This window comes from Ooceraea biroi, chromosome 11 (genome assembly GCF_003672135.1).
Source record: "Ooceraea biroi isolate clonal line C1 chromosome 11, Obir_v5.4, whole genome shotgun sequence".
Lineage (NCBI taxonomy): Eukaryota > Metazoa > Arthropoda > Insecta > Hymenoptera > Formicidae > Ooceraea > Ooceraea biroi.
In genome coordinates, this window is record NC_039516.1 from 3,354,999 (window position 1) to 3,380,375 (window position 25,377).

Below are 25,377 nucleotides of genomic sequence, written 5' to 3' on the forward strand. Positions count from 1 at the left end.
GAGCAAAGGGGATCATAACTAGGGTTATATTACTCACAACACTGCATCCTCTCACACAGTAATAGTAATAAGAAAAAAATAAATAAATAAATGCACTTATCACAAAATTATTGATAAGATATTGCTAAATCTGCGCTTTACAATAAAAATGAGGTTCATAATTATCATAACGAACGGAAATCATGTCCGAAAGAAAAAGAGCCACGCGGCACTTATCGCGAATGAACTTTTCTGAAGAGTTTTCTTGCGTGCACCGCGGCAATTTGCTCGCCCTGCACTAAGTAAGCTAAGACCGTTTCAAAATAGAACGTTTTGTAGAAGTCTGGTGGAACGAACAGAACCGTGACGTGACGGTCAGTTCTTAAAACCGACAAGGCTCTGATGATTTACGATATTCCAAAGAAGTACGCTGTATATATTCAAAGCTAGTCTTACGGTAACCGATTATGCTCATTCGTTACGGTAACTCTACAAATCCGTTGATGTTAAACATCAAAGTAATTAAAATTTATTTATTAGTAATATAAAATGAACGCATTAATTGTTGTGCGATTGTGCTTTATTCTGTCGAGACAAGAAAATGTGTATCAAAATTACGTAATTAATTCATCGTGCTCGAAATAGCGACTTAATAAACCTCCAGCTAAATAACCACGCGTCGAATTGCTTTACTCGTGGAAATGACGGCTAATAAAAGTTACAAAAGTTACGCATAATTAAATCATTCATTGGAAACGGACGATTCAAACTTTTTTCACTCCGGCGAACGTCGTCAGTTGTGAAAACGCTCGGGAAAAAGGGAGAGAAGGTTCGACGGGAAATTCTTTGTGAGCAACAAATGTCAACGTCAACGTTGAACAGAAAACAGAATGTCCGTGTGAAAGTAACGACAGACCATAGAAATTAATTTCCCTTCCCGTTCACTCGAGTTAGGTAAACGAATAGAACGCATAAAGCCATACCTCCGGCTTTCTTCTCTTGTATTTCTTTTCAGAGCGCAAATCGTGATTAACAAAGTTGTTAGAGATTCGGCATGTTCGATAGTCGACACCATTCACCTTTTACGTGATCGCAGGTGAACTCAGACTGAATCACGCATTACTCACGCCAGAGCGAAAAGCCGCAACTACAATTTTATACTTCTTGCAGCTCATAAAAGTGTCCGAAAGAAATATGCTGACTGGGGATGCATTATTCTTACGCTGCGTTTTCCATGTTTGACCGACGAGACGAAGCGGGGCAATTCCGCGGTTGGCTCGCGATTCGTCGCTGCGCATCGGCGGAACTCGCGGTCGAAAGTTAAGATACGTCGATAAATATCCACGTATTTAGGCCACGGAATACGGTCCGCAACACGATCCGCAACGTGGAGTTAAGCCAACATCGCGTGAGTTCCGCAGCCCAGGTTGCCTCATCAGGATGACTGAACTTCCAATATCATAGAGATATTTTCTATTATTATTATGCCACACAGGCAGTTGTGCTAAATCACAGTGCAATTTTATAAAATTTAATTTCCAATAATGCTGACTCGCAAAAAGATTTACTTGCAAGAAAACAAATTACCCTTTGAGGTGATCGGTACACAATGAATACGGAACGGTATTAACGAGTTGCGTCTAACTCCATTTGGTCGACAAAGGTCGACGCATCTAGACAAATAGCCTGTTAACTGGTAAAACACTCCATAGCCCCAGAAGCAAGGCATTAAGCTCACACTGACAGAGAGATCTGTTATCGAGAACCGCCTGCGCCAAAGAAGACAATGAGAAAGGCCTGTATTACTGGATGCACTCGACGATTGATCTCTGTGAGAGCTTCTGCAGAAACGAGAGTGTCGGGAAATCCACATTTCGAGCAACAGGAGGTTAAACGAGCCGAGATAATGCGAGGAATTATGACTTTGTGATATGACGTGTTCACGATAATACATGATTCTGAACAGAATACAACTTTGCAGGTAAATTATTCATATACAACATTTCTTTCCTTGCTGCTTCTCCCTCTCCTGCAATCCCATAATGTCCTATGTTGAATAACGCATAGTACTTAACAGGTTCCCATAAAATTCGACGTTTCAGGCTCTAAACATCAAAACTGGTAGTACTTTCAGCTTTCGTGACACAAACGCATGGCTGACGACTTCGTAACGACTGATCTCGCGACAATTCGCTTGGATCAGGGTCATTCTGGACGTTTTCATTGATGCCCGGCGGTATATTCACATGGTAACCAGAGTTAACCGCTCCCATCAAGACCGTGAGAAGCAGAGAAGCTGACCTAGATAACTGTGCCCGCGACCTGGTTTACCCCATCTTTCGCCAAAGCCGGTGAATGGATCCGACATGACGCACACACCCCCTCGTGGTCTCTCTCTCCTGTTCACCCTCTCTTTGTCTCTCTCTCTATCTCTTACGCACACGTGCACTTAGTTCTCCTCTCTCAATCCATAGCCTTATTTCCTTTACGTAACGATAAGGATTTCAGGTAAGAGACCTTCCCCCAACTCTTGCCGCTATTTTCCAGCACCATCATCGATTCACGTCCCTCAATAATCACGTGTATACTCACCGCATGCTCACTAGCACACTATAATATTATTGTAATAGTGCAGCCATTGATGCCCCGTTGTCATTGCTTATTTCGACCGCGAATTAATAAATTTTTTGAGATATTTGAGAAGGGAAAGTTTGTCTATACATAGGAAAATAATAGTTGCCACCTAATATAGATTCAGCTTTCAAAGTTTAATAGTAATCGTACGTGACACGTGCATGCTTGAACCAATTACATGTGAATTCTGCGACTTGACTGAATCTGTCAAGCTCGTTGAAAATTTCTGCTTGCTCAGATAATCATGCCGCAATCCTCATTATTAAAAATCCTTGATGCGCACGTCATCGATATAATCTCCGGATTTTCATGTCGAATGCATCATATTGTTGAAGTGCCTTCGTCAAGCATATTATAAAAAAAGTGCAGAGTTCCTGTAGTTAAATGATCGATTCCATAATTTATTGTGAGCGCGGTCACGTTGCACTTCCGGCGAATGACGTCACTCGAATGCCCAGTCAGCTAATAACACGTGTCGAATTACTGTCCGTTCTCACAGTGTCAAGACTCACTGATTCTTTCGACCTCGCGAGAAGTGGAAACCAGATAAGCTTGTTAAGGAATCTGTTTTTTTTTTAAATAAAAACAAGATCCAAGTGCCACTAACTTTAAGGGGGGAGCCTGCTTTAGAACGTTGAAAATAAGATATAATTTTACGAATTTTTTTGGAGAAACTATACAGCGGATCATTATAAAACTTTGATGCATTTATTAGTACATGTTTAAAGATAAAAAAATTATTTTTTTATTTGAATATATCTCCTGTAGAGGTCGTCCTGGAGGCATCTTAGTGCAGCCGGCATTGTAAATTGGTGAGCATTCTCGTGCCTCTAAATTTCATCCAAACTGAAAAATTGAAATATTTTCTCGTTATTTATGAATTCCCATCGTCGATGAACCTTTAATATTCATAAAAACATTAAGTTAAACAATTATTTTTGCATGAAAAAGTTCAAAAACTTTGCCTAAAAATCGTACTTTTGTGTTCTAAGCTCCACCATTTTGGCACTTTTCAACTTTTTTCTTCTCTCTTTGGTTCATCGACGATGGGAATTCATAAATAACGAGAGCATATTTCAATTTTTCAGTTTAGACGAAATTTGGAGGCAGGAGAATGCTCACCAATTTGCAATGCCGGCGACGCGGCTGCACTAAGATTTCTCCAGGACGACCTCTACAAGCGATATATTCAAATAAAAAAATAATTTTTTTATCTTTAAACATGTACTAATAAATGCATAAAAGTTTTATAATGATCCGCTGTATAGTTTCTCCAAAAACAATTCGTAAAATATACCTTATTTTCAGCGTTCTAAAGCAGGCTCCCCCCTTAAGTGAAAGATACGCACGAATCTTTCGAAGCAAACTGCATTTCTCTCGTATATACACATCGTTGAATTCCAGAAAACTACCTAAACAATCGAACGATCGTAGATGAATCGCCGGCATGCGATCTAATTATAGCGAACGGCCCACACCAACGTTTCCATCTCATTCTCTCGGAATAACCAGCCGGATTACTCGTTAATAACACAAAGTACGAATGTTACATATCACGGAAACGTCCGCCGCGAAGCACAAATGTTTGCCTTGCGATCCATAAAATGCGTGCGCGAGCGTGAACTTATAATCCTCCCCACCGAGGATCTAAGAGAATCGCAGAAGATGGATTGTAACGTTTCCTAGAATTCGAAATAAATCAACCTGTTCTCGTTAAATTGTGTTAAGTGCAGCGCGATTTCATTTGATAAACATAAGAAGAATAATTTGCGGACAATGAACTCTTGACGCACCTTTGCTGTCCCACGCACCCTTAGTCGCGGAATATAAAAGTTTTCGATGCCTTCCTCGAGTTTTTTTTCAACATTAAAGCGCATCCGAAAATTTCGCATTGGTCCCGCAATTCGATCGATAAACTGGCGCTCAATGCCAGTAAATAAGAAGGGGCGACAACGACGTAAACAAAGGGGTGCACACCCGGCGAACTTTTTCAGGTCGCTATATATCGGGAGTAACCCGATTCATCGTTCTACCGTGAGATGGCGACAAAGACTAGCTGGTTCTAGAGACTCATGAGGGTTCCCAGCTGGTTCTGACTGGCTTATCTTCTGTTTTTCTTTTTTGCTATGCTTATCGACTTCGCTGCACCAAGTCATTGTATATACAAATGGTTACATGCTTTCATGTGCACAAACTGTAATGTTATTTCAGCGGTGAAACATATCAAGAGATCGACCGATCGTCGTGATTCTAGATCTCCATTAGATATGCAACAAGGATCAAATGTGCGAGAAAATGTTATGCATAACTTCTTTTACAAAGGAAGGATTTTATTGGATTTACCCAAGACATTTTTCAGGAAAAGCTGAAAATACAGAATCTATTCTGCTTCAGAGTTTTGTAAATCCTCTGCACTTGAATACTATAGAAATTCCATTTCGTTCACGTTGTATTTTTTATATACGTTTCATTCAATCTAAGTCCGGTACTGAATAAAAGCAAATACCGGAAACGACATCGGGCGTCAACGAAATCGGGCGCTGATGTCCGCGATTTCCTGCGAATTTGTCGAGCAAACTTCAACCGGATATTACCGGGAAGCTGGAGTGTGCCATGCCAGGTAAACATGACTCTGATGAGTGTGCAAACAAGCAAATGTTATTTTTCCAAAACATCGAAAGAAAGGAAAACCAGAGGAATTGCAGTCCGTTCTTTCAGCTGTAATTGAAGACATATGCGCACACGAATATTCAATATACAAAAAGATTCTATAAATCAAGAGGTCCATAATCAAAAATTGTATAATTTTAATTTTCAAAATTGAAATCAATGAATTTGCTTTGTTTAGCTCAACTGCAATTCTGTCGACGTATATTCGGCTCATCCTCAATCGCAATCGAGGTGTAAGTAATAATCATGTATCCCACAACAAATCCAGCAAAGCGTGGAAAGAGAGGGATCTCTTCTTCCGCCCTTATTCGGTCGAGAAGGAGTATGCGCATTCCAATTCTGCCGGAAACACCCTTCAAAATTTCGTGATACGATGAAAATAGAACACCGCGCTGGGTAGATCCGCGAGCAATCATTGAGATCGTTCCTTACAAATGGTTAAAGTAAAACTTTGAATCGTCAGAGACGATGGTTGTGGGTACTAAATGCGGATATCTGCGTCCTATTTTTATTCACGGTGCGTGCACGAGGGTGCACTCGGGGGTTAACAACGTACGCAGTCATACGTGACGTGTAGCCGTTGTTACAGGACAGAGAGTGGTGGAAATAGGCGGGGTAGGAGAGGGAGAACGATGGAAAACGGGGGTGCACGCAGACGTGGAAAATATGTCGCGAATAATTGTGCCCCGCGACACGGATCGATGAATACTCCAGTCGCACGGGAGAAACCCGGGTGAATCGCGTTTATGCCCGTGTGTACGGTCTCCACTGAGTGTCCTCAACCAGGTAACGCGAGCTTCGAAGAAAGATTGGACGAGACTATTTTCCGCGGCAATAATGAGACCGTAATAGAAGATATGAAAGGTCCAAGAATCAAGGAAACTTCAGGCAACATGTCAGTGGCTAGTGACTAATGAAAACGAAGTGGAACGTCCTGTATATAGATCGGCCGACCATGACTTACAATTTATGTATGCGAATGCAGACGAATGCACGGCCGGCATGTGCGCAATGTGGAAATGCGAGCGCACGTGCAGCTCCCTACGCATTCCTTTCAATCGCGATATGCATCGATCTGCGGTGCACGTGTACATCTATATTACTCCGTACACGCATAAAAATACTTCCGCAGAAGGATCGATTTCACGTTAAAAGAAACACCCACGACAAAGAAGAATTGTATGAACGTGCTTATCAGTATATATAATGGACTGCTTCTTATAGAAGCAGGCTCTTGCTACATAGAAGAATAATGTATTATCTATTAAGGATACCAAAAATAAAGAAATATTTAAACGCGCGCAGCGTAGCACAATTTTATAAATCGTATACTCTATACATCATAAAAGATGACTACACTGTTCATGCCTGTAACGTCAAAATGTGCACATAACGGTCTTAAATATAATTAATCTTCACTTATCGGGCGCTAGAAATAGCGAGTGCCCTTGGCTCATTCTTTCAGAGATAAGCAAGAGCCCTATCAGAAAGAACGAAAGATTTCTTTTCCCGAAACGTGTTGAAAAAGAGAAAGATAAAGTGTTGATGACAAATTTATGGCCCTGATTGGCCCAATCTGTTGCAATAAAATTTCAATACATCTTTCTATGTATCAAAAATAATTTTTTATCAAAAGCTCAATAATATACCGTTCGAAACACAAAAACTCGCGGCGAATACCTCTGCCAGATATCCAGGCAGTCGGTAAAAGCGAAATCATTGATGATATTCCTTGCGCTGCTATACCTTGTAGAGATACCACAGCGCAGATATCACACCATGTTCCAATCCTCGTTATTATTATCATATATTTCGCAAAGAGATAGAACCACTGCTAGGAATCTGTACACAAGCATGTAGATAGTCAACGTCTGCTTGTTACACTAATAATTAACGTTACTAATGATCTCTCTCCATTGTGATCTATGCAAACAATGCACGAAGAGCGTGCACTACATAAACGGCGCTTAATTAATCATTAGCATTATAGGCACATTCGCTGCTTACACGTACGCGTAAATTGATGACTAAAGTTATTCAATTCAAAGTTATGCAAATGTTGAAACATCCCTCCTTTCACCTATCTGTCGATCAATTCGTATAAAAAGGGGCATTAAATACAAGATTAAAAGAACAATTTGCTGGCCGCATCATGGGCGGACAGATTTAAACGACGGAGGCACCGGTTGTTAATTAATGCAGCACCCCAAATCAAGTAAAACTCTTTCCGAAGATAAATAACCGACACGTTGAAATATCGTAACTATAACAGCGAGGCAATTTGCACTCGCCGGATGACAAATCTCGCCACGGCTGCATGTGCACTTGGCAGCCCGGCTACCCATTTTTTAATCGACCTCGATCGTTTCTTCATAGCTCTCCCCCACCCCGCTTTTCCACCAGCCGCATGTGAGGAGCATAATCTTGGGGGACGAGAAGCAGGCAATTTCCAAAGTTCCTGGACAGCTTGCCAAGCGCCATTGTTAACCGCCGGTTCTTATTCGTCTTATCGTTTTCCTCAGGTTCGGCCGCACCGTGATATCAACCGCAGGGATAAGGCAAAGAGGGTAATCGAATATGTTTGGGAGTATTGATAAGGGTGAGAAATCGCGGCGGACCCGAGAATAAGACGGAAGAATGGATCTGAAGGAATGAAGAGAGATCCGGATTTAGGGATGTCCATTGACAACTGTGCCGAGCTGCATTTAAAGTTGCAGGACATCACGAGCGTATGGCTTGTAAGACGGGAACAATCGCTTGGCAAAGCGTGGCGCTCAGCACAAATATTTGCGGGTTAATGTGCAACATCGTATCGATAGCTTATGCTACCGCAATGGACACATGCTCGTATGTCTCGCGTGTGTCCGAAGGCCGGTCAACTCGATATCGGAAATCGATTATCTAACCGATGGGACACTCGTTGCAATCCCGCGTGCATGAAGATATTAACCCGTTATTTTCTCCTCATCTCCTTTCTCTTTGCCGATTAAGATTTCAGTCGTTCTACTATGGACATTGTATTATGGTATCACATGGCACAAATATATGAATATAAGATCTAGTTGGGTTAATCTCCTCAATTGCCAAATGATCATACTGACCTTCGCGTGGAAGTAATTTTGTAATAAAAATATAATAAAAACGTCACCAACAGACAAATCTAACGTCTGAAAAATTTTACTCTTTTGAGTCCTTTAAATTAGGTAAGTCTCTACTTGATTTTAATCTTTGATTTCTATGATAATACGAGAACCTCGTATATCACTTTCATCGAAGTTCGTGGCAAACAATACAAATCTATACAGATCAATAAATCAAACGGCGTATATAGCACAAGCGTTGTCCTACTTAGCCTTCAAAGAATTATGTCTGAGTAAATGGGGCATCCGCGCTCCACTACTTCCTATATTTGAGTTTACCACTCTGCGTTCTGCGTCGATTTAATTATTGCCAGGAGTAACATCGCTCTAAACTCGCTGCAGCGCGATAAATCCTCGCTCCTCGAAAACAAGAAGCAAGATCTTTACAGTCCAGTGCTTTGGCACGACATTACGCGGCAAATTCTGTTGCAATTCTGTTCTTATCTTAATAATTTTGTCGACGTTTTGTCGACATAAAATCACAGAATTTTGTGTGAAGACATTAACAAAATATCGCATTCTCAAATTCATTCTCTCGAGACGATTTTATCATGTGATAAAATTTTGTATCTGGAAAGTGTAGATCGTAATTATGACAAACGTCCACATTGGTTCCCGCCGACTGTAATTTTTCTGATGCAGTTTTCCGAGTTTTCCAACAAAGTACGAGAGCAAGAACTGCGGGCGAGATATGAGTTTCATGTATTTATAACGGCGGCTATATTTGTTGCGGTCTTTAAGGTAAGCGCGCAAATGACGTTCGCACAGTGCAACAACGGCAGAAGTTTTCTTCCCGGCGCGAGATGAATTCTTAAACGCGGTACCCGCCATTCTACGTTGACGTAGTCAAGGCGAGGGTGCGCCAAAGGGGTGTCTATATTTACGGCTCCCCGTTCGGATACGCCCGTACAAGTTAACTCGTTCTCATCCCTAGCCTTTATTTATAACGAGAAAGATCTTGATTTCTCATTAGTCCATATTCGTGTTACTTTCTAGACGCATCAGAATTCTTCTAGAAAAACGTTTCGCATTGACCCGGCATCGGTATCGCAGTACGTTCTATCGATTGAAACGAGACAATCCACTACAACAGCATAAAAATATCAAACTGAATACTAAACCCGTGCGTAATCAATAGCTATTTTTTGTCATCGTTGAAGAATCTCGCTGGCTTCGGTCTGGAATACTTCCACCCTGAATTCCAATCCCGCAGAATCCCGTTCTCTTTCCCTCGTGAAACGCTTACCGTGCCTTTCCTAAAACTCACATTTGATCACGTTGCCGATGATCGGAGTATCTGGTGTGTCGATCCTCTGAAATGCCATAGATGCCAGCTACCGCGGCCATACCTTAGTCTCCACGTGCGCCAGCAATCTAGGGAGCCTTTTCAGGCTCATAATCTTCCTGCTGGACGCTGCTACGAGCGCCGCGGATTCCCATCCAGCGTCATCGTGCACCGAACACCTCGATCGTGTGGATGCTTCTATTTTCAGGCCGGATTTCTGAATGAGCACTCGCCCGTCTCGCTCTTGACGTGGCGAACGACGCGCGCACTTCCATAAGTGGACGAGTCCACCTGCCTCTTGATTTCGTCCTTGAACCCTAAGCTCAGATTCGCATTAACTGACCTTGAATCGAGCGAGGTTTCGATATAGAAATCCTCAGATCAAGATAGATCACCGCGGCAAAATACGATTCCTTATTTACCGTCGCAATCCACGAGCAATTTTCCCAAATAGATTTACTTTTTCATTAATCCCAAATTTCAGGCAGTCGAAAAGTAAATTGGGGAATGCGGACGGAATCGAAATCGCGTCTTTTTCGATTCGCTCGCTTCCTTTCGGTGTAATAGCGTGGCGACATGTCGGCGGCGCAATTGCGAGGTCGATTTATGCGCGTCAAACACACTCGAGGCCGTTTTGTCAAAGTTTATCGTTGAACTTCATTTTAATTGCAAGCGTCGAAAGTTTCTGCCCGAGTTCTGGTTTGCAGTCTTTAAGCGGGCAAAATAGAATAGGAGATGTGCAAGAAAAAAACTAATACAGCGCTCCCGTATTTCTTTGATTACTTCTTTCCGATATTTATCGAGGAAGGAAACAATTATTGCACATAAATTGAACTAAAATACCAGAAAAAGCGTTGTCTTCTATTGTGCTTGATAAAATATCTTGCAAAAGATATTGTAAACAAAAAAATGTGGTCGAAATCGCGATACATATGTGCCTGTGAAGAATTATCCAATTTCTCTGTCACGTACTGTTCCATTTTGCCGAAACCAATTGCGAACACGCAATGTCAATAGAAAAGCGACAGGAAACCGGACACAAATGGATTCGCAACTTGGATATACTATTCGGCGCGATTTTACGATGCCTCTCGCTTGTCCGCGGCGACAACGCGAGCTTTCATCGACCGGCTTTGATCACGAAAGCGCGCTACGCTGAATACACTATGGTATCGCAACAAAATTCCACCGTGTCATCTGAGAGTTCCGTAATTTTTCCGAATAAAATATTTTCACCTTTCCGGAAAACGTTCTCTCATGATCGTCAATTCACGACGAAATCACTCACGCCGGTTCGTAAGAACGATAAATCCGCCCTCGCGAGTCCATTTGATTCGATGTTTATATATATATATATATAAACAGAATTTTAGACAAATTTATATAATATAAAAGGACAGGAATTAAAATTCAGTCATTATCATTATCCAGAAATTAATCGTGACGTGGAATTGTATCTCGCGCATGGATCGCTGATGCGTTATCCATTAAAAAGAACCGGTTGCCAAATACATATGATTAAACCAAGCCTGACCATAGGTACAACGGCACGTAAGTTATGCCATTGTGCGTCCATACACACGTGGTTCGATTGGCCATGACATGTTTTTACCGTCGACGCGCGCTCGTACTCGCGGAAATTGTAAAGTCGCGACGTCGGCGTCGCGACTGATTGACGGCGAAATTGCAATCGGCGACCTCGACGACGAAGCACTGCAAGAGGTAGCTTTTTTTACTTGCTTCCTTAAGCTTAAGAACGTGCGCGTTCAACCGCACGAAATTTCCAGTTGCAGCGCGCTCTCCTTCCGCTTCCGATTCCGGAATCGATGCTTTTTCAGAAAAATATCACGGTGCTGGTAAATAGCGAAATTGCGAGAGAGCGAAATGAACAAAATTCTGCACCATTAAAGCGGAATGGTACCTTGAAAAAGATTGGATGGACGAATAGCCGCACGTGCATTTTGCCGCCCTTATTGTTGACGGCGATTTAGCACGCACAGCCAGCACTGAATCGCAAGATACAATTAGCTGATTCGTGTCGCTAAATCGCGAAGCGCACCGTACGATAAATGGGAACTTTCTGTTAATGTAATCGAGCATGCCCGAAAGAATCCGATCGCTCGGAAGATAAAGGAAGTCACTAAAGAAGAGCACCTTCACTCCCGGCAGGAGTTCCGTTTGCATTAGAAAGAAAAATGGGCTAAGTATCGTAATTAGGCACAGAAAATCCATTACATCGAAGGGTTTGTTGCCTACAATTTCTTCTTCATAAATATTTCTAATATGATTGAATGATTCAACAGAGAGGGTGGAAGAAAAATTCGTTGCTTGCTAGCCAAGACCTATCAATGTTTCAAAACGCGTGCAAAAGCCTGTCTCCCGATAATAACCGACGAATAGGAAAACGAACCATGCAGCAAAGCGAATTAACCGCATCTCGCAATTGGTCGCTACCGAGTTACGCGACGTTGCGCTAATTCGCGTGCAACAATGAGTCAAACAATGCGCGTTACGACTGTCCGTGTACGTGCGAACTAATTTTCGACGTGAATAGCAGCCGCTCTATCTCTCTATCTTTCTCTCTCTCTCTCTCTCTCCCTTTACCTCGTTCGTTCCGGCAAACGGAAACTGCGATTACATCCTCGTAATTCGCACGTCCATCAATGGCGGGTTTCCCTATCGACCGCAAATTCCGGCTATGGCGAGTTAATAAATAATCAGCGGCGGAAGTTTCACTTTTGCGGCGAACCATGAGCCGGGCGTAAGAGGATCCCTCATTAAGGAAATTACGGAAAACTCGTTTAAAGAGATTAAATGAAGATCACGCAGAAACGCAGATCCAGCGTAACGCGAGATCGCGTATCAGCGTTACGGGGCGGTAAGCCTTATGAACTTTATTCGCGTTACATGTCGAGCACATCCGCTTACAGAAATCGCGTATCCGATAATGTAAACGTGAGACCGCCCAAATTTAAGAACTGCAGAGTCGCGTGACCGTGCGACAGGATTTATCGAACGATAAACCTCGCATTAAATCGCGTTTATTCCGCAGATCGTATTCCGGCGTTTTAATTAGCGCGCAAAATGCCTATTAACCAGTCAGTCCGTATCGAGCATCGCAATGAAAGTCGCGATAACGTTATCGTTTCACGCACGACAAACGTCGCACGACAAATATAGCTACATGTGAAGTATAATAGCTATAATAATTTAAGCGGGTAAAAACATATTCTTCTGACCGTTATTTCTAGCTTTAGGAAGTAATCCAGAGTCAAAATTGCTAGTGGATGCTTTGATCAATTGTACGGATTTTATTGTTAATTCATTCTAGATGGTGAAAATCGTTGTGATTGCAGATCTGTTTATGTTTATGATCTGTTTATGATTTTCGAGATAGTGATTTCTCGAGATTAGCAAGCCAAGATCTTTACCAGAAGCAATTCACGATCACTGAAGCCAGCACGATGCACGCTAAACGCCTTCAAGCGATTCACTCCCGCGAGTATTTTACTATTCGGCTTACTTCAATCTCACACCATCACGGGGAACGATCTTACGGAACTCTTCCATTAAACGCACTCACAATCGCACGATCACGAAACGAGACTGACATGATGCACGTTTACACTTACGAACGGATTTCCTCGCGATCGTTTCATTTCACGCGTATTAACCCGTTTTCGCTCGAATTATTCATCGTCACCGACGTGTACATTACAGCGAGACAATTACCGCGAGCTAATCCCACTCGAGCAACCAAATGTCTCTACAGTTTCCTCATTACGACTCGTGTACGTGTCGCTTTCATCGCGGGATATTTGCTTTCGCCTATTCATTCGAGACACGGTTGCTAATCTGATAAAAGCTGAACTGACACTGTCAACTGCATTCCGACTCTTATCCCCAGAAGGGACAAACATGAGCAAAGCGCTCCTAGAGGGGAACGCAGAGAGAAAACGGGTTAATCGCGCAACGGATGTGCCTCCCCTCCCTCGCGAACGCACCCCCGATGACTATCACGACGATATTTGCGGAGGGTGGCGAGAAGACGACCGGCCGGCAGCGTGGCTGCCTTAGTTTGCTGAAGGCGCGTGTCATGTCGTCCTTCCAAGTCCACCCTGGTGGCTTCCACCACCGCGACATGATCGCCCCCACTAACGACCTCCCGCATTCCGAACGTCACTTCTACCCTTCGGGGTCGAGCCATGAAATGCCCCTTGCGTCGCTAACTCGATACTCCTTCCGCACTCGTGCACCGAAGACGATCAAGTGCATCCACCGGTTGTCCCGAGGGAATCCAGGAAAAAGGGACGACAACGGGCACGGCAAAAAGGTTGAGGGCGCGATAGCAGGAACTGGCAACCGGAAACTGGCATCGTGAACCGCATGTCTAGCGGCAAGATAAATCGCTCGTAAGCTGCTTTAAAATCGCTTTAACACCGAACCCCGAAGTGTAAACCGAATTCTTTTAATAGCTTTGGTTTCCTTGAGAACGTCGCTTAGCATCACTTTCAAACTGGTCGAAGAGAGAAAGAGAGAGTAAGATAAAGAGTTCCCTCCATTATTTATTATACATTAAAGTCGAGCTGTGCGAGGTCGAACTATCACGATCATCAGCGGGGGCGGGAAAATTAATACACCCAGCACAGTCAGCGAAGTGACTATAAGAAGTCGCAGTATCAAATTGCCGCGACGTCTGTGGAGCAATCTAAGACGGCTTTCGGTTGGTGTTATTGATACAAGTAAATTTACTCCCGGCTGTATTTCCATCGTCTATTAATATCGGCCAGTATCGATAGCCGGACTGTAACATCATCGAGGTCTGGTTCTTACAAACTTAATGCGTGCTATGCATTAAGGCCGATACACACACACACAAACCAAGATATTTCTAACGCACTTCCCTAATACTTACTTTGCCTAGAATACATTCCCGCTCGCACATTTCAGGATGTTTTAATATAAGCACATAACTGCTACGCGTGAATAACATGATATTAAAACATTGTATTATCACAAAGAAGAAAGTTTTCTAAATTTGCAATATGGTAAAGTGTAAATATTTTTTGTTGTCAGCAAAGGTCGGAACCGTTTTCCCTCGTAGATCGTAAAAAGTTGACGTTGACCATTATAGGTTTTATAATCTCGAAACTCTCGTCGTTCACCCCATTGAACACTTATTGACAGCTAATAATAGTTTAATATAAAACCCAAGGACAAATAAGTCCAGCTATACGTGGGCGAACTACGGTCAAAGGTTAGCTTCTGCTTCCGAGTGACACGAAAAGCTCCGATTTACGAGATTTTGAAATCGCGAAGAATTTTATTAGCTACCATTTTTCCATTTTTTCTGCATCGATCATGAAGTGCCGCCAGTTTCGTATTGTCAGCGCGCACATGCAAGAGCATTTAGCAAGAATCGATGCTTGCAGGCCACAGAAGCACGATTAATCGTAACCGGTGGAATCATAATGGACATTATCGTCTGGCCAAGTGCAAAACCGGGCCACCGAGAGATGCGACACGCACCAAATGGCGTCCCTATTGATCAACAATATAAGCGGTGACGCAGATTCGGAACCGTGGAACCGAGCAAGAGCATTTCCGTCGCGTGGGCGTGCTAGTCGCCGTTCATCCGAAGGAGAAACGCGGAAATGCGAATGCCGGGCGCGCCTGCCAGCTCGCACGTAAGTACATTAGCAATAAGCATCGCCGTTAATTAGACTTCCATGATGAGTCAGTGCCGTGCAAGTGTCGCCCATCCGGTAAATGTGCATCTCGCGCTGCACGTAGATTTATGCTAGACACATTATCCGCAAAATTAAATCGATGAAATGTATCACATGCTCTCGTGGAGTATACGCTCTCTCTCTCTCTTTCTCTCTCTCTCTCTCTCTGTCTCTCTCTTGCTTTCTCTTTGAATTAATGTGTATTGTACTGAAATTTCCGTGTACCTCACAAGAGAAAGCACGTTACTAGATTATTCTAGATTTATATGAAGTTCATTTGAATAAACGCAGCGTGTATGACCGGTGTATGCTAACGTAAACTCGATTTCACGCTTAAGTAGTTATATTTGTGCACAGTCAGACGGTGCTCGACGCATCTTCTCTGTATGCTCAAAGGATAAACGAGCAAATCTCAAACATCAGGACGTGGAATAAATGTGCACTTAAGTTCACTTTCATGGCTGAGTAGACGCTACCGCATTCGGGCGGGCTATTACGAATCCGCTCGATCAGCAAGTATCACAAAAGCGTGTAATCAGTACATCGCGGTACTTAATATTCACAGGCTTTTCTTCGCTGTTTAGTCAAAACAGCTTGATCATCTGAACATAATTTATTTTTAATGAGGACTCCAATATCGATGACACTTGCGTTAAATTAGCCAGAAGAGTCGTTTTGCCGGGCAAACAAATCTCGCGACCAACAAGTAGCAACATAAATTTGATTTCACGAGTAGTTACCTCGTAGCAAGTAGATGTACAGATATGCGGACGGACGGGGTAAATACTTTCGTGTGAAGATAGCCAATATAGATACCTTTCCGCGAGAAGACAAAGTAGCCACGTTCGTGAAAGGCCGGGTAATATAGATGTGCACACACGCGGCCAGATAAATACTTTCGCGCGAAAGACAGAGAAAAAAATGGCTTTCACCGTACGATGAACGAGCGGAAGGAGAGAAATATTATCCGCGTTGGGAAATTGATCGCGCTACCAGAAAGAAATATCTCGCAGGATTTAACAGAATTAAACAGGTGAGTTGCATTCGCCGGAAATCTGACACAAGATGCCGTTTTGTCTTGCAAATATCACGATACTCGCGTTTGCGCTACTGCTATTGGAAGCATCCGGTGGGCACGCAGACGCGTATCCTTCCTCCCCAGGATACGTCGGGCGCCATCCGGCCGGGCGAAGGTCAGGATTTCCTTTGGAGGATCGTCGATAATGCAGTTACCATGCAGCGCGTATGTCGGATCGCTTATCGATTTCGGCACCCAGTGACCTATTTTCCAATCGAGCTAGAGGAAGCTCTCATAAGGACGTGGACGGCGCCGTTTTCGGCGAGGACGTCCGCCTAGGTCCCTCCGAAGGAGCGACTCGGTGGCGCCTTTTTGGCGTCACGCTCCCGTATGAGTCGACATGGATAATGTCAACATTCATCCGCGATTGTTATATCTTGCGCGAAACCTCGCCTTCTAACTGAGAAGCTAGAGCGAAGTAAGAAATGGCGCGTGCAAAAACGACTGACCACGTCAGTCAAGTGTGAGGCATCCGGGAAATTGGGGAGGATACAACATTCGTCCAGCAGAATAGATTAATATGGATCGCGCTAACAAATTATTAATTTTTCATAAATTGGAACGTCGCGAAACACTTGGACACCCGCATGGATGCTTGAGAATATTTTGCCGCATAAAGAGAATATCCTTGCTGCATATAATAATCGTAAAAAGTGTGCCGCAAAACTTCATATTGCTGCCGTTTAAATTACTTTAGAAAAGTTCTAAAGCGCGCATGTGCGGCACCGCATCAGTGCGACTGCATGCTCGCTTAATAAGTTCGTGTTTTGCCGTCCTCTGCGGTAATGGTCGATCTTCGAGGTCCTTCGGCTCGTCAAGGACCTCGGACACCAGGAGCACCGGATCAATCGTGTTGCGAACGATCGACCAAACCGCAGGCTTGACCGAGGTTATTGTCCTCGTGAATATACCGTTCCGAGAACCATATTCTACCTTCAACGGTGCTGCTTGTTGAAGTTGATCAGTATCCCCGATACTGATACACTTTGGCGGTTGCATCATCACCGCAACTATTGCACAACCGATGGATCAGAAACCGATTGATTAGATAGAGCCAGAGGCAGATGATAATATCGTTGGCTAAACTATAATCGAAGTAAACGTCGATTGAAAAATAGAGTCTGAAAGCATTAGTTAAGGATACGTGTATACTGACGAAGATTAATTAATACTTTGAAACTAACACACACATAGCACACTTGTGGTTAACATTGTTTTATTCGTAACTGCACACGGCTCGAGCCCTCGAGTAACGGTATTTCCAACGAAAAACGATATCCTGGACGAACGAGTGTAATTTAAGCATAAACCACGTTTATTTTCGAGGAAGTTCAATTAACGTGGTGTTAGAGGGCGAAGTTATAATAATCCTTAAAACTTCGACGCAGACGATCCGTCATTACGATAATTAGGATGGCCCACTTCAGAAAGCGATACGTGGGTGTTGGACTGTGAGCTCTCGTGCGTTCCCAGGAAATAACGTAAATCAGATTTCATTAAGCACCACGCAAGAGATAGTTTCACGTACAAAGACAAAATATTATATAATAATTTTAATCACACGTTTATTTTTCTTTTCGTGCAAGTTTCAGATTATATGCGCTATCCTATTAAAATTTCAATTGTATTTTAATATCACTCTGGGGAAAAGATATTTTGGGTTTTAATAAATAATGTAGTTTAAATAATAATAGAATATAGGAAAAAGAGAAAAATAAAATTTTCACTTTAATAATAAATAACGATTCGATGTTGCAGAAATTTAGAATTGAGAGCAAGGAATATGGATCTGTAAGACAATGTAGAATTCTAAGCAAGAGTTCCATGTTGAGATACTTTTGCTGAACGACGAAGAGTAATAATGCTCTTCAAGACTTCCATTTATCCCACATGACAAATAAAGTAAACTAAAATAAGTGACAGCCAAAACAAATGCAGTCTGATTGATGCTTGTACGCACACATGGCAAGCAGCTGGTTGGCAACCCCCCAGTAAGCATATCGTATAAACATATATAAGTGAAGGAGAACACATGAAGCCAGCATTTGAATGCACCTGGCTACCATTATTGCCACAAATATGGTTAAATCGATGACGGCAAAATGAACAAGCAGACTAATAATCTTATTCTGCATTCGATCCGGAAATAAATCCTGACTAGTTTAATTTACATTTCGCAACCAAAAATACATTTGTAAACTTGATGTCCATCTAGAAACACATCCAAAACAAGTACATATAAGTTTGCAAAGCACCAATCTAAGCGCCAAAACATCTTTATTTGTTTTAATGAAATATTTAGAAATCATTAATATGGTTTTCTTAAATTATGCTTTTCATTAATTTTAAAAAAGTGGAGTTTATTTTTCGTCTTATTTCAATTTATCTTAATTCATTCAACACATCACAATACCGATCCTTAATTGCGCCTCCTTGTTTAGAGCATATTAAGCGTATATATTGAATATGCATGATAGACGATGACCTTGCACAAGTAATTTGGCACATTTAATCCGAGTCACTTTAACCAGAGATGTCGAGTTATCAAATATCATTTACAAGACAATGTAAATAAAGAACAATAATCTGAAATAGAATTTGTAAATAAATGACCTACTAATTCAAATATTTGCAACGAAAGATATGGAGTACCGACAATTTGAAATCCGAGAATCTAAAGTTAACAAGTAGTAAAATTCCAGAATTTTAACTACTACGAAGAGAGAGAATTCAAACATCTAATTCAAGGATATCACGATTCAAAGATCTGAAATTTAAGAATATCAGAATACAAGATTACGGAATTCAGGAATATCAGAATATTTGCAGAAATTGTATCTTACATGTTTTTAGAATTCCAAAAGATATCAAGGTATCGATCAGCTTTCGAATCCTTTACATGCTATACGAACAGTATAGATTTTACAGAACCAACTTGACTCCTTCCTTAGCGCAGTTCTATCCAATTTTCGTTGCACTATTTAAGAATTAATTCCTTGGTTTTTTAGTAGAAAACAAAGCAAGTTAAATTAACGTAACAATCGCGTGACGCGGCGTATGATAACCGGAAAATCGTTTATCGCATGGGCTTTTTATCAGGCTTTTTACGCCTTACTACATACACAGTGCCGTAGGCAGGGCGGATCCCAGGAGTGTTGCCCCACCCGCCGATACCAACTCTGTTAAAAACATATTTCAAAGCTTTTCAAAAACAGGAAATTGCAACGACTCATAAAATTATTTAGACAATCGTTCGTTACGAAAACATTGGTCGATCCGTTTTCAAGTTCTTGAGAAAAAAAAATAACCGATATGAAAACTAAACTTCAATCGATAACGAAAGATTTTTCAAAGCATCAAGTGTGCAATCCACATAAGCTTTATATTCCTTTTTGAGCAGCCTATATGAACCAGTTTCCAAGAAAATCCTCAAGTCAAGTATAATAGTATCTCTCGTGGAGATTCGAACAACCACATTTAATATTAAATGCGCGCCGAGAGTACGAGCCAAAAGAAAAATAGTGGAAGAAGGACCGAGTCTACGAGGATGAAATAGTAACGGGGAAATTAGGCTACTCGTATGTGTGCGCTATTGGGAATATATGTATAGCTGTGTCGGGATATTATGATGGACTCACCCGCCAGCAACCAGGATCATCTGCATGTTGCATGGAGGCGGCCTCTTTGTCGCTTTTTCGCAGGGGGGGCAGTCCGGAACGGTGAATCCTCTAGTTTAGCATGCGGTGACAGAATAGAGCTATAGAATAGGTAACTAAAGAGACAATGAGGAGAAGATCGCGGCTCTGCTCGAAGTTCAAAGACGGAGGCAAACTCAATAGTTTTACTGGTTGGACATTGTGTGTGCGTACGCAAAATTTCCTTGTATAATGCCTAGTATAATGCACTATTGTGTCAGTGATGGTACACTGATGTGAATTAGCTTTTCAATTCAATTCTATTTAATTATGTTTATTTAAATAACCACATGGTAATTTAGATCTTGCTCTGATTTTGCTGCAATATCAAAAGCAATTTATGACCACTCCGAGCAGAGTCGGAAAAAGAAAAAGATGACAGACGGAGCAATGAGAAGTTCCAAACGTACTCTCTAGGACGAACTAGCGTAATAAAGAACGAAGGATAGAGAAGAGGTTGAATAGTAAGTCAAATAGTAGGAAAAATAATGAAAGAGAGATATAACAAAAAAGTATAGGTATGGAGTAATTCGGAATCATCTAAAATTTCAGCAGCGCGTTCAGCTTAAGTAAAAAAGAAAAAACTTAAGTAAAATTAATTTAGATTCTGGTTTATTTAAATAGAGACTATATCAAATTCTAAATTTTTACAAAAACTTTAATCACTATATCTAATTAATAAACATTTCTTACATGTAGATTGTCACAAAGATTAACAAGATAATATACAAAATTAAAGAAGTTTTGTAAACAAAGTTTTAAAAGCGTAAGACTGAGCAAAAGCTCGTTTTGCATTCACCTTGCAGTGGATTTTACTTTGATAGAACTTTGACTTGAAACTTAATTAGGAAGATATTTAAGGAAGTTAATTTAATTATTGGAGAATAGCTGACGCATTAAAAATGAAGAGATAATTGCAACATCCATTTAATAAAACTTTTCATCAGTAGAAATATTAATTTTACATTTATTATCTCAGATGTGTGATCTAACGCGCTACCAAAATTTTCACTGATAGTTCCGAATTTCCCTGTATATCAAATGGTCCGTAACAAGATTCCGACGTCACAACAGCGTTCTTGGACTTACTTCGGCTACAAAACTCTATATACCCCATATAAGATGTTTCAAAGAAGTTACATTAAAAAATCATTACATTAAACTTCTGTATGACTAATAGTGGATTATATTTCCGCACGGACTGTATAATTATAAGAAAGTTAATATCTATGCTATTACAGTAATTGCAGAAATGATTATTTTATTTGTAGCTCTGAAGTTTAAAATCAATACTAATAAAAATACCGTACTTATACTGGAAAGCATAAAGACGCCAAGCTACAGATAAATTTTTAATTTATCTAACAACGATAAATATTTTTCTGGCATCTCTTTCTCTCTAAGAGATTATCTATCATTTTAAAACAATTTGCTTTAGTATATACGATCGCGAAGATTTCCCGAACTAAAGTAGCTCCCAGAACACCGTTATATTTATGTACTTTCCTCCTGTTACAGAACATCCTGTATACAGCATGTTCCAGAGTTATCGCATTTCCTTTTAGACACAGATTCCATGATTCAACGCTGACATCTCCTTAGTTTAAACTTGAAAACGTACAAAGAAACTCATCAATGTTAATTAAACGCTAAGCTTTACATTATTTCGGAAACATTGAAGTATTAACAGATTCATTTAAATAAAAATAGCAAAAACAATACTACCAAACGAAATCTTCACTAAGAACAGGTCAGCCCCAAAATCCGAGAATCTTTGGCTAATGGGAAATGCAACAGTTTCGGTATATTCTGTATATACGTAGAACTAGATAGATAGAGAAGGAGAGAAAAGTACAGCGGCTAACTGGCGATGGCCCAGCAGATCGCCGTGGCGGCTCGCGCTATTGTACCTTCCCGCATGTTGCGTCTAACCACCACCGAGGCCCGTGTGTCACCCACACGACACACGTTGCAGGACCTTTAGCGCGTCCACTTATTAGTAATACTGTTCACTGGCACGACGCACTGTCACGAGTCTGTCAACAGCGACGACCAGGTCGGCGGCGACGCTCCCCGAGTACTCCATTGCGCCACCCCCGAGGAAGTCACGAGGTGATGCGAATCCCCGCATGAAAATCCGCCTGCTGATCGACGACGGTGTGATCAAGCGCGAAACGAAGCACTATCCACGTTACGACTGCACCGTGGCGAACACTTGAAGATCTCGTGCAAGTGTACGTAATTTAACAGTTTAAACTAACGAATCAATCGTTACGTTTCTTCCGGTGCTCGGGGAGAGAAAGTCCGGGGTAGAAAATGGAAGAGGGAGGGGGAAAAAGAAAACGCTCCGCTTCGATGATGTCACGCGACCGTGACGTAACGCGTAATGCCGCTTGGAAAATCCGTTCCGGGAGAGTTCAGACGAGTCCACCGTAGAACGTGAGTTATCTAGATTGTTTGATCCAGTCTTAATCCTTTCGAATAAATTTTAATTAATACATGCCAGAATGCTCTTTGCTCGCGCGTATACAACTAAAGAAAGAGTTATTGCGACCAGCTGCGGTAATTTTTCATCTGTCGCGAGGAAGCTCTCTAGGAAGACGAAGAAAAATCCGAAAAATATCTCCACACAGTTGCTTAATAATGATCTTACAAAACTGTTTAATCTTGTCAGACGGGTTCGCGTTTCTTTGTTTTTATCATGGAGTCTGGTTAAATTTTGTGTCATATAAAGATAGCATTAAGAATGTAAGACATGATCAAGGAAGAAGAGGAAGCTTCAAATGAGAAAACAATAATGAAAGCTCTTTTGTAATCTTCTTGATAGCAGACAGATTCATGACATTCCATTGGTTACTAACCTAGTTTCCGCTTCTTTAGAAGATCCCGGTCTTTAAATAGGGAGAAGGTCTTTTGGTCAAAGATTGAAAGTAGAGTATCTTAAAGTAGTGAATGAAATCATAGAGCCATTTCTGGTTTGCCGGAGCCGCTAGGTAAATCCATTGCGTTTCTTCAGTTAGCTAGTCTGGTTTCATCTAAAGATAATCTTTGAACGTGAAAAAAAGTTTTTGACTGGAGAGATTAAAAAATGCGTGTAAAACATGATTTCTAGATCATTCTGTGTGGAGCGCATACTGAATCGTGAGTGTCAAAAGTTAATAAGGAAAATACATTATTAAGTTGATTCGCTGACGAAATCAATTTCCAGAAGCTCCGATTATCAGTATTGATTACCCGCAACTACAATTATCTGTGCCACCGTCATTATCGCATTGTCTGCAACGTTTGTACGGTGAAGTTTACATCGTTATATCATGCTATCATGTACAGCAAGAGGCAACAACAACATAACAACAAAAGTCTCGTTTATTTTGTGCCCACCACCAGGTGGATCCATCGGTTCATTCGGATCACGTTTATCGGGCCTATTTCATTAGATCACGTTTACCACCCCATTTGAATCACAATGGATCAGCGGATTCCTAGATCTGCGGTTCGCGTGGTCCGAGATATCGAAGCGGGACGGAGACGGGGAGACAACGGGGGTTTGGAAGAGCCCGGAGCAAAATTGAACCACTTGCAACACACCAACAACAGCACACAGTATGTTGTTCAGTTACGGCTGGGTCCACCTCGACGACCACGTTGCTGGCGACTGCCTTGCGTAACCTTGTCGATCGCCGGAACGGAGGGTGCGTGCCGCCTGAAAGGGCACCAGGGAGGTGCGGGCGGGTGGGAGAAGAGTCCGAACTAACGCGCAAGAAGAGGGAGGAGGGGGGAATGGGCGATCACTGTCACAGGTCACTATCGGAGTCAGCGCGGAGTAGACTGGTCCACGTAGCGAGCACGTTTCGGCAGCGAGCCCGGTGGGTTTCTGAATCGCCGTGTGGTGCGTATCGGGACGCCAGAAGCAGCCGGGTAAGTGGTGGCGGGAGGAACGAGAGAAACGAGAAAAGCGAGGAGAATGCACGAGAGAGACAGAAATAGAGAAAGAAAGAGAGAGAGAGAGACGCGTCGACGCGCGTTTAGGCGGCAACTTCGAGAGCTTCGACGAAGACACTCCCGCCACGAGCAGCTCGTGCCGCGGTGTCCGCGAATGGTACACGCAGAATGAGAAATTCGGGAGCGACTCCCACAGTGGGACGTCAGGACGGCGAAGGTACAGTGGAAGGCGCCGGCCGAGGGTCGCAACCAGGAACCGCCGCGGCATTCTGCGGAGGCGCCACCGTGGCTGCGAAACCCCCGTCCTCTCGCACTCCCTCCCCCTCAGAAGGGTTGGAGTTGGCCGCGCGATGCACTCCTCTGTATACGTGTGCATGCGTGTACGTGTGTAAAACTGTGTGTTGTATGCTCCGGCGACACGGTTCGCCAATAGTTAAAATATGCTAGTGTGAGTGCAGACGAATACGTATTTGTATGAGGGGGAGGGAGAGAGAGAGAGAAAGAGAGAGAGAGAGAGAGAGAAGAAGAAGAAGGGTGGAATCCACCTTCCACCCCACCCAGTCTGTTCGTACTGCTGCTCGTGCGTGGGCTTTCGCGGCCATCGAAGTCGATATCCACCCCCGCCCCGACCAGTGGCTCTCGTATTATCCTCAAACGCTTCTCGGGCAGTCATTTCGGGGATTCCCGGGGGTGTCCCAACCCCCACTGCTGATTCAATCCTCTTTCGTCGTAGTTGTCGTCGCCCTTCTCGTCTACCTGTTTGTTGACTACCGCTGAGGTAGTCGTTCGCTTACTTTCGGGGAATTCCAACGGTTTCAGGTGGCAGGGGAAAGCGAGGTAACTCCAATATGGGGCAGGTCCAAAATGGTTTCTCTTACGACACACGTTAGAGATGACACGATTGATATATCTCGTACTATCGGCGAAAATGTCAAGAGATTTATTTGGAGGATTGAATTCGCGTCCTTGATTTAAAAAGGACGATCATTTTGAGGTTGAACGATATTGAATCCAACAATTTCAATCATTTTCTAAAGCCTTAAATGATATATATTTTACAATGATACCGATTTTACATAATTGATACGTAACGATAATACATAATGTATATAAATATTTTACATTAAAGATTATTCTATTTCTGAAATACATCAATCTTAATTTTTCAGTTAAAATCTAAGTGCCATAGACCTTGATAAAACTAGAACACATTGTGCATGAAATG

The 25,377-nt window shown here is 42.2% G+C and overlaps 1 protein-coding gene and 1 long non-coding RNA gene across 13 annotated transcripts in view; one reads left to right on the plus strand and one right to left on the minus strand.

Moving 5' to 3' along the window:
• LOC105288184 (potassium voltage-gated channel protein Shaker) overlaps positions 1–25,377 on the minus strand; it is a 98,622-nt gene that overhangs the window by 35,518 nt on the left and 37,727 nt on the right. The window contains exons 1-2 of one of the 12 annotated variants that reach the window (XM_011354249.3): positions 22,121–24,383; positions 20,154–20,243 (exon numbers count right to left, since the gene is read on the minus strand). The exons of 6 other annotated variants lie outside the window; for them this stretch is intronic. In XM_011354249.3, the coding sequence (XP_011352551.1) occupies positions 20,154–20,179 (26 nt within the window). In that variant the 5' untranslated portion in view covers positions 20,180–20,243; positions 22,121–24,383. Of the gene's footprint in view, positions 1–9,690; positions 12,259–13,139; positions 13,516–20,153; positions 20,244–22,065; positions 24,384–25,377 lie in introns of those variants that run through there. 5 more of the 12 variants (XM_011354247.3, XM_011354244.3, XM_011354245.3 and 2 more) reach the window with 5 other exon arrangements.
• The window catches only part of LOC105288186, a 39,141-nt gene continuing 27,591 nt past the window's right edge, over positions 13,828–25,377 (plus strand). The window contains exons 1-2 of the long non-coding RNA XR_895579.2: positions 13,828–14,120; positions 15,141–15,395. This is a non-coding gene — a long non-coding RNA (uncharacterized LOC105288186). The remainder of the gene's footprint in view (positions 14,121–15,140; positions 15,396–25,377) is intronic.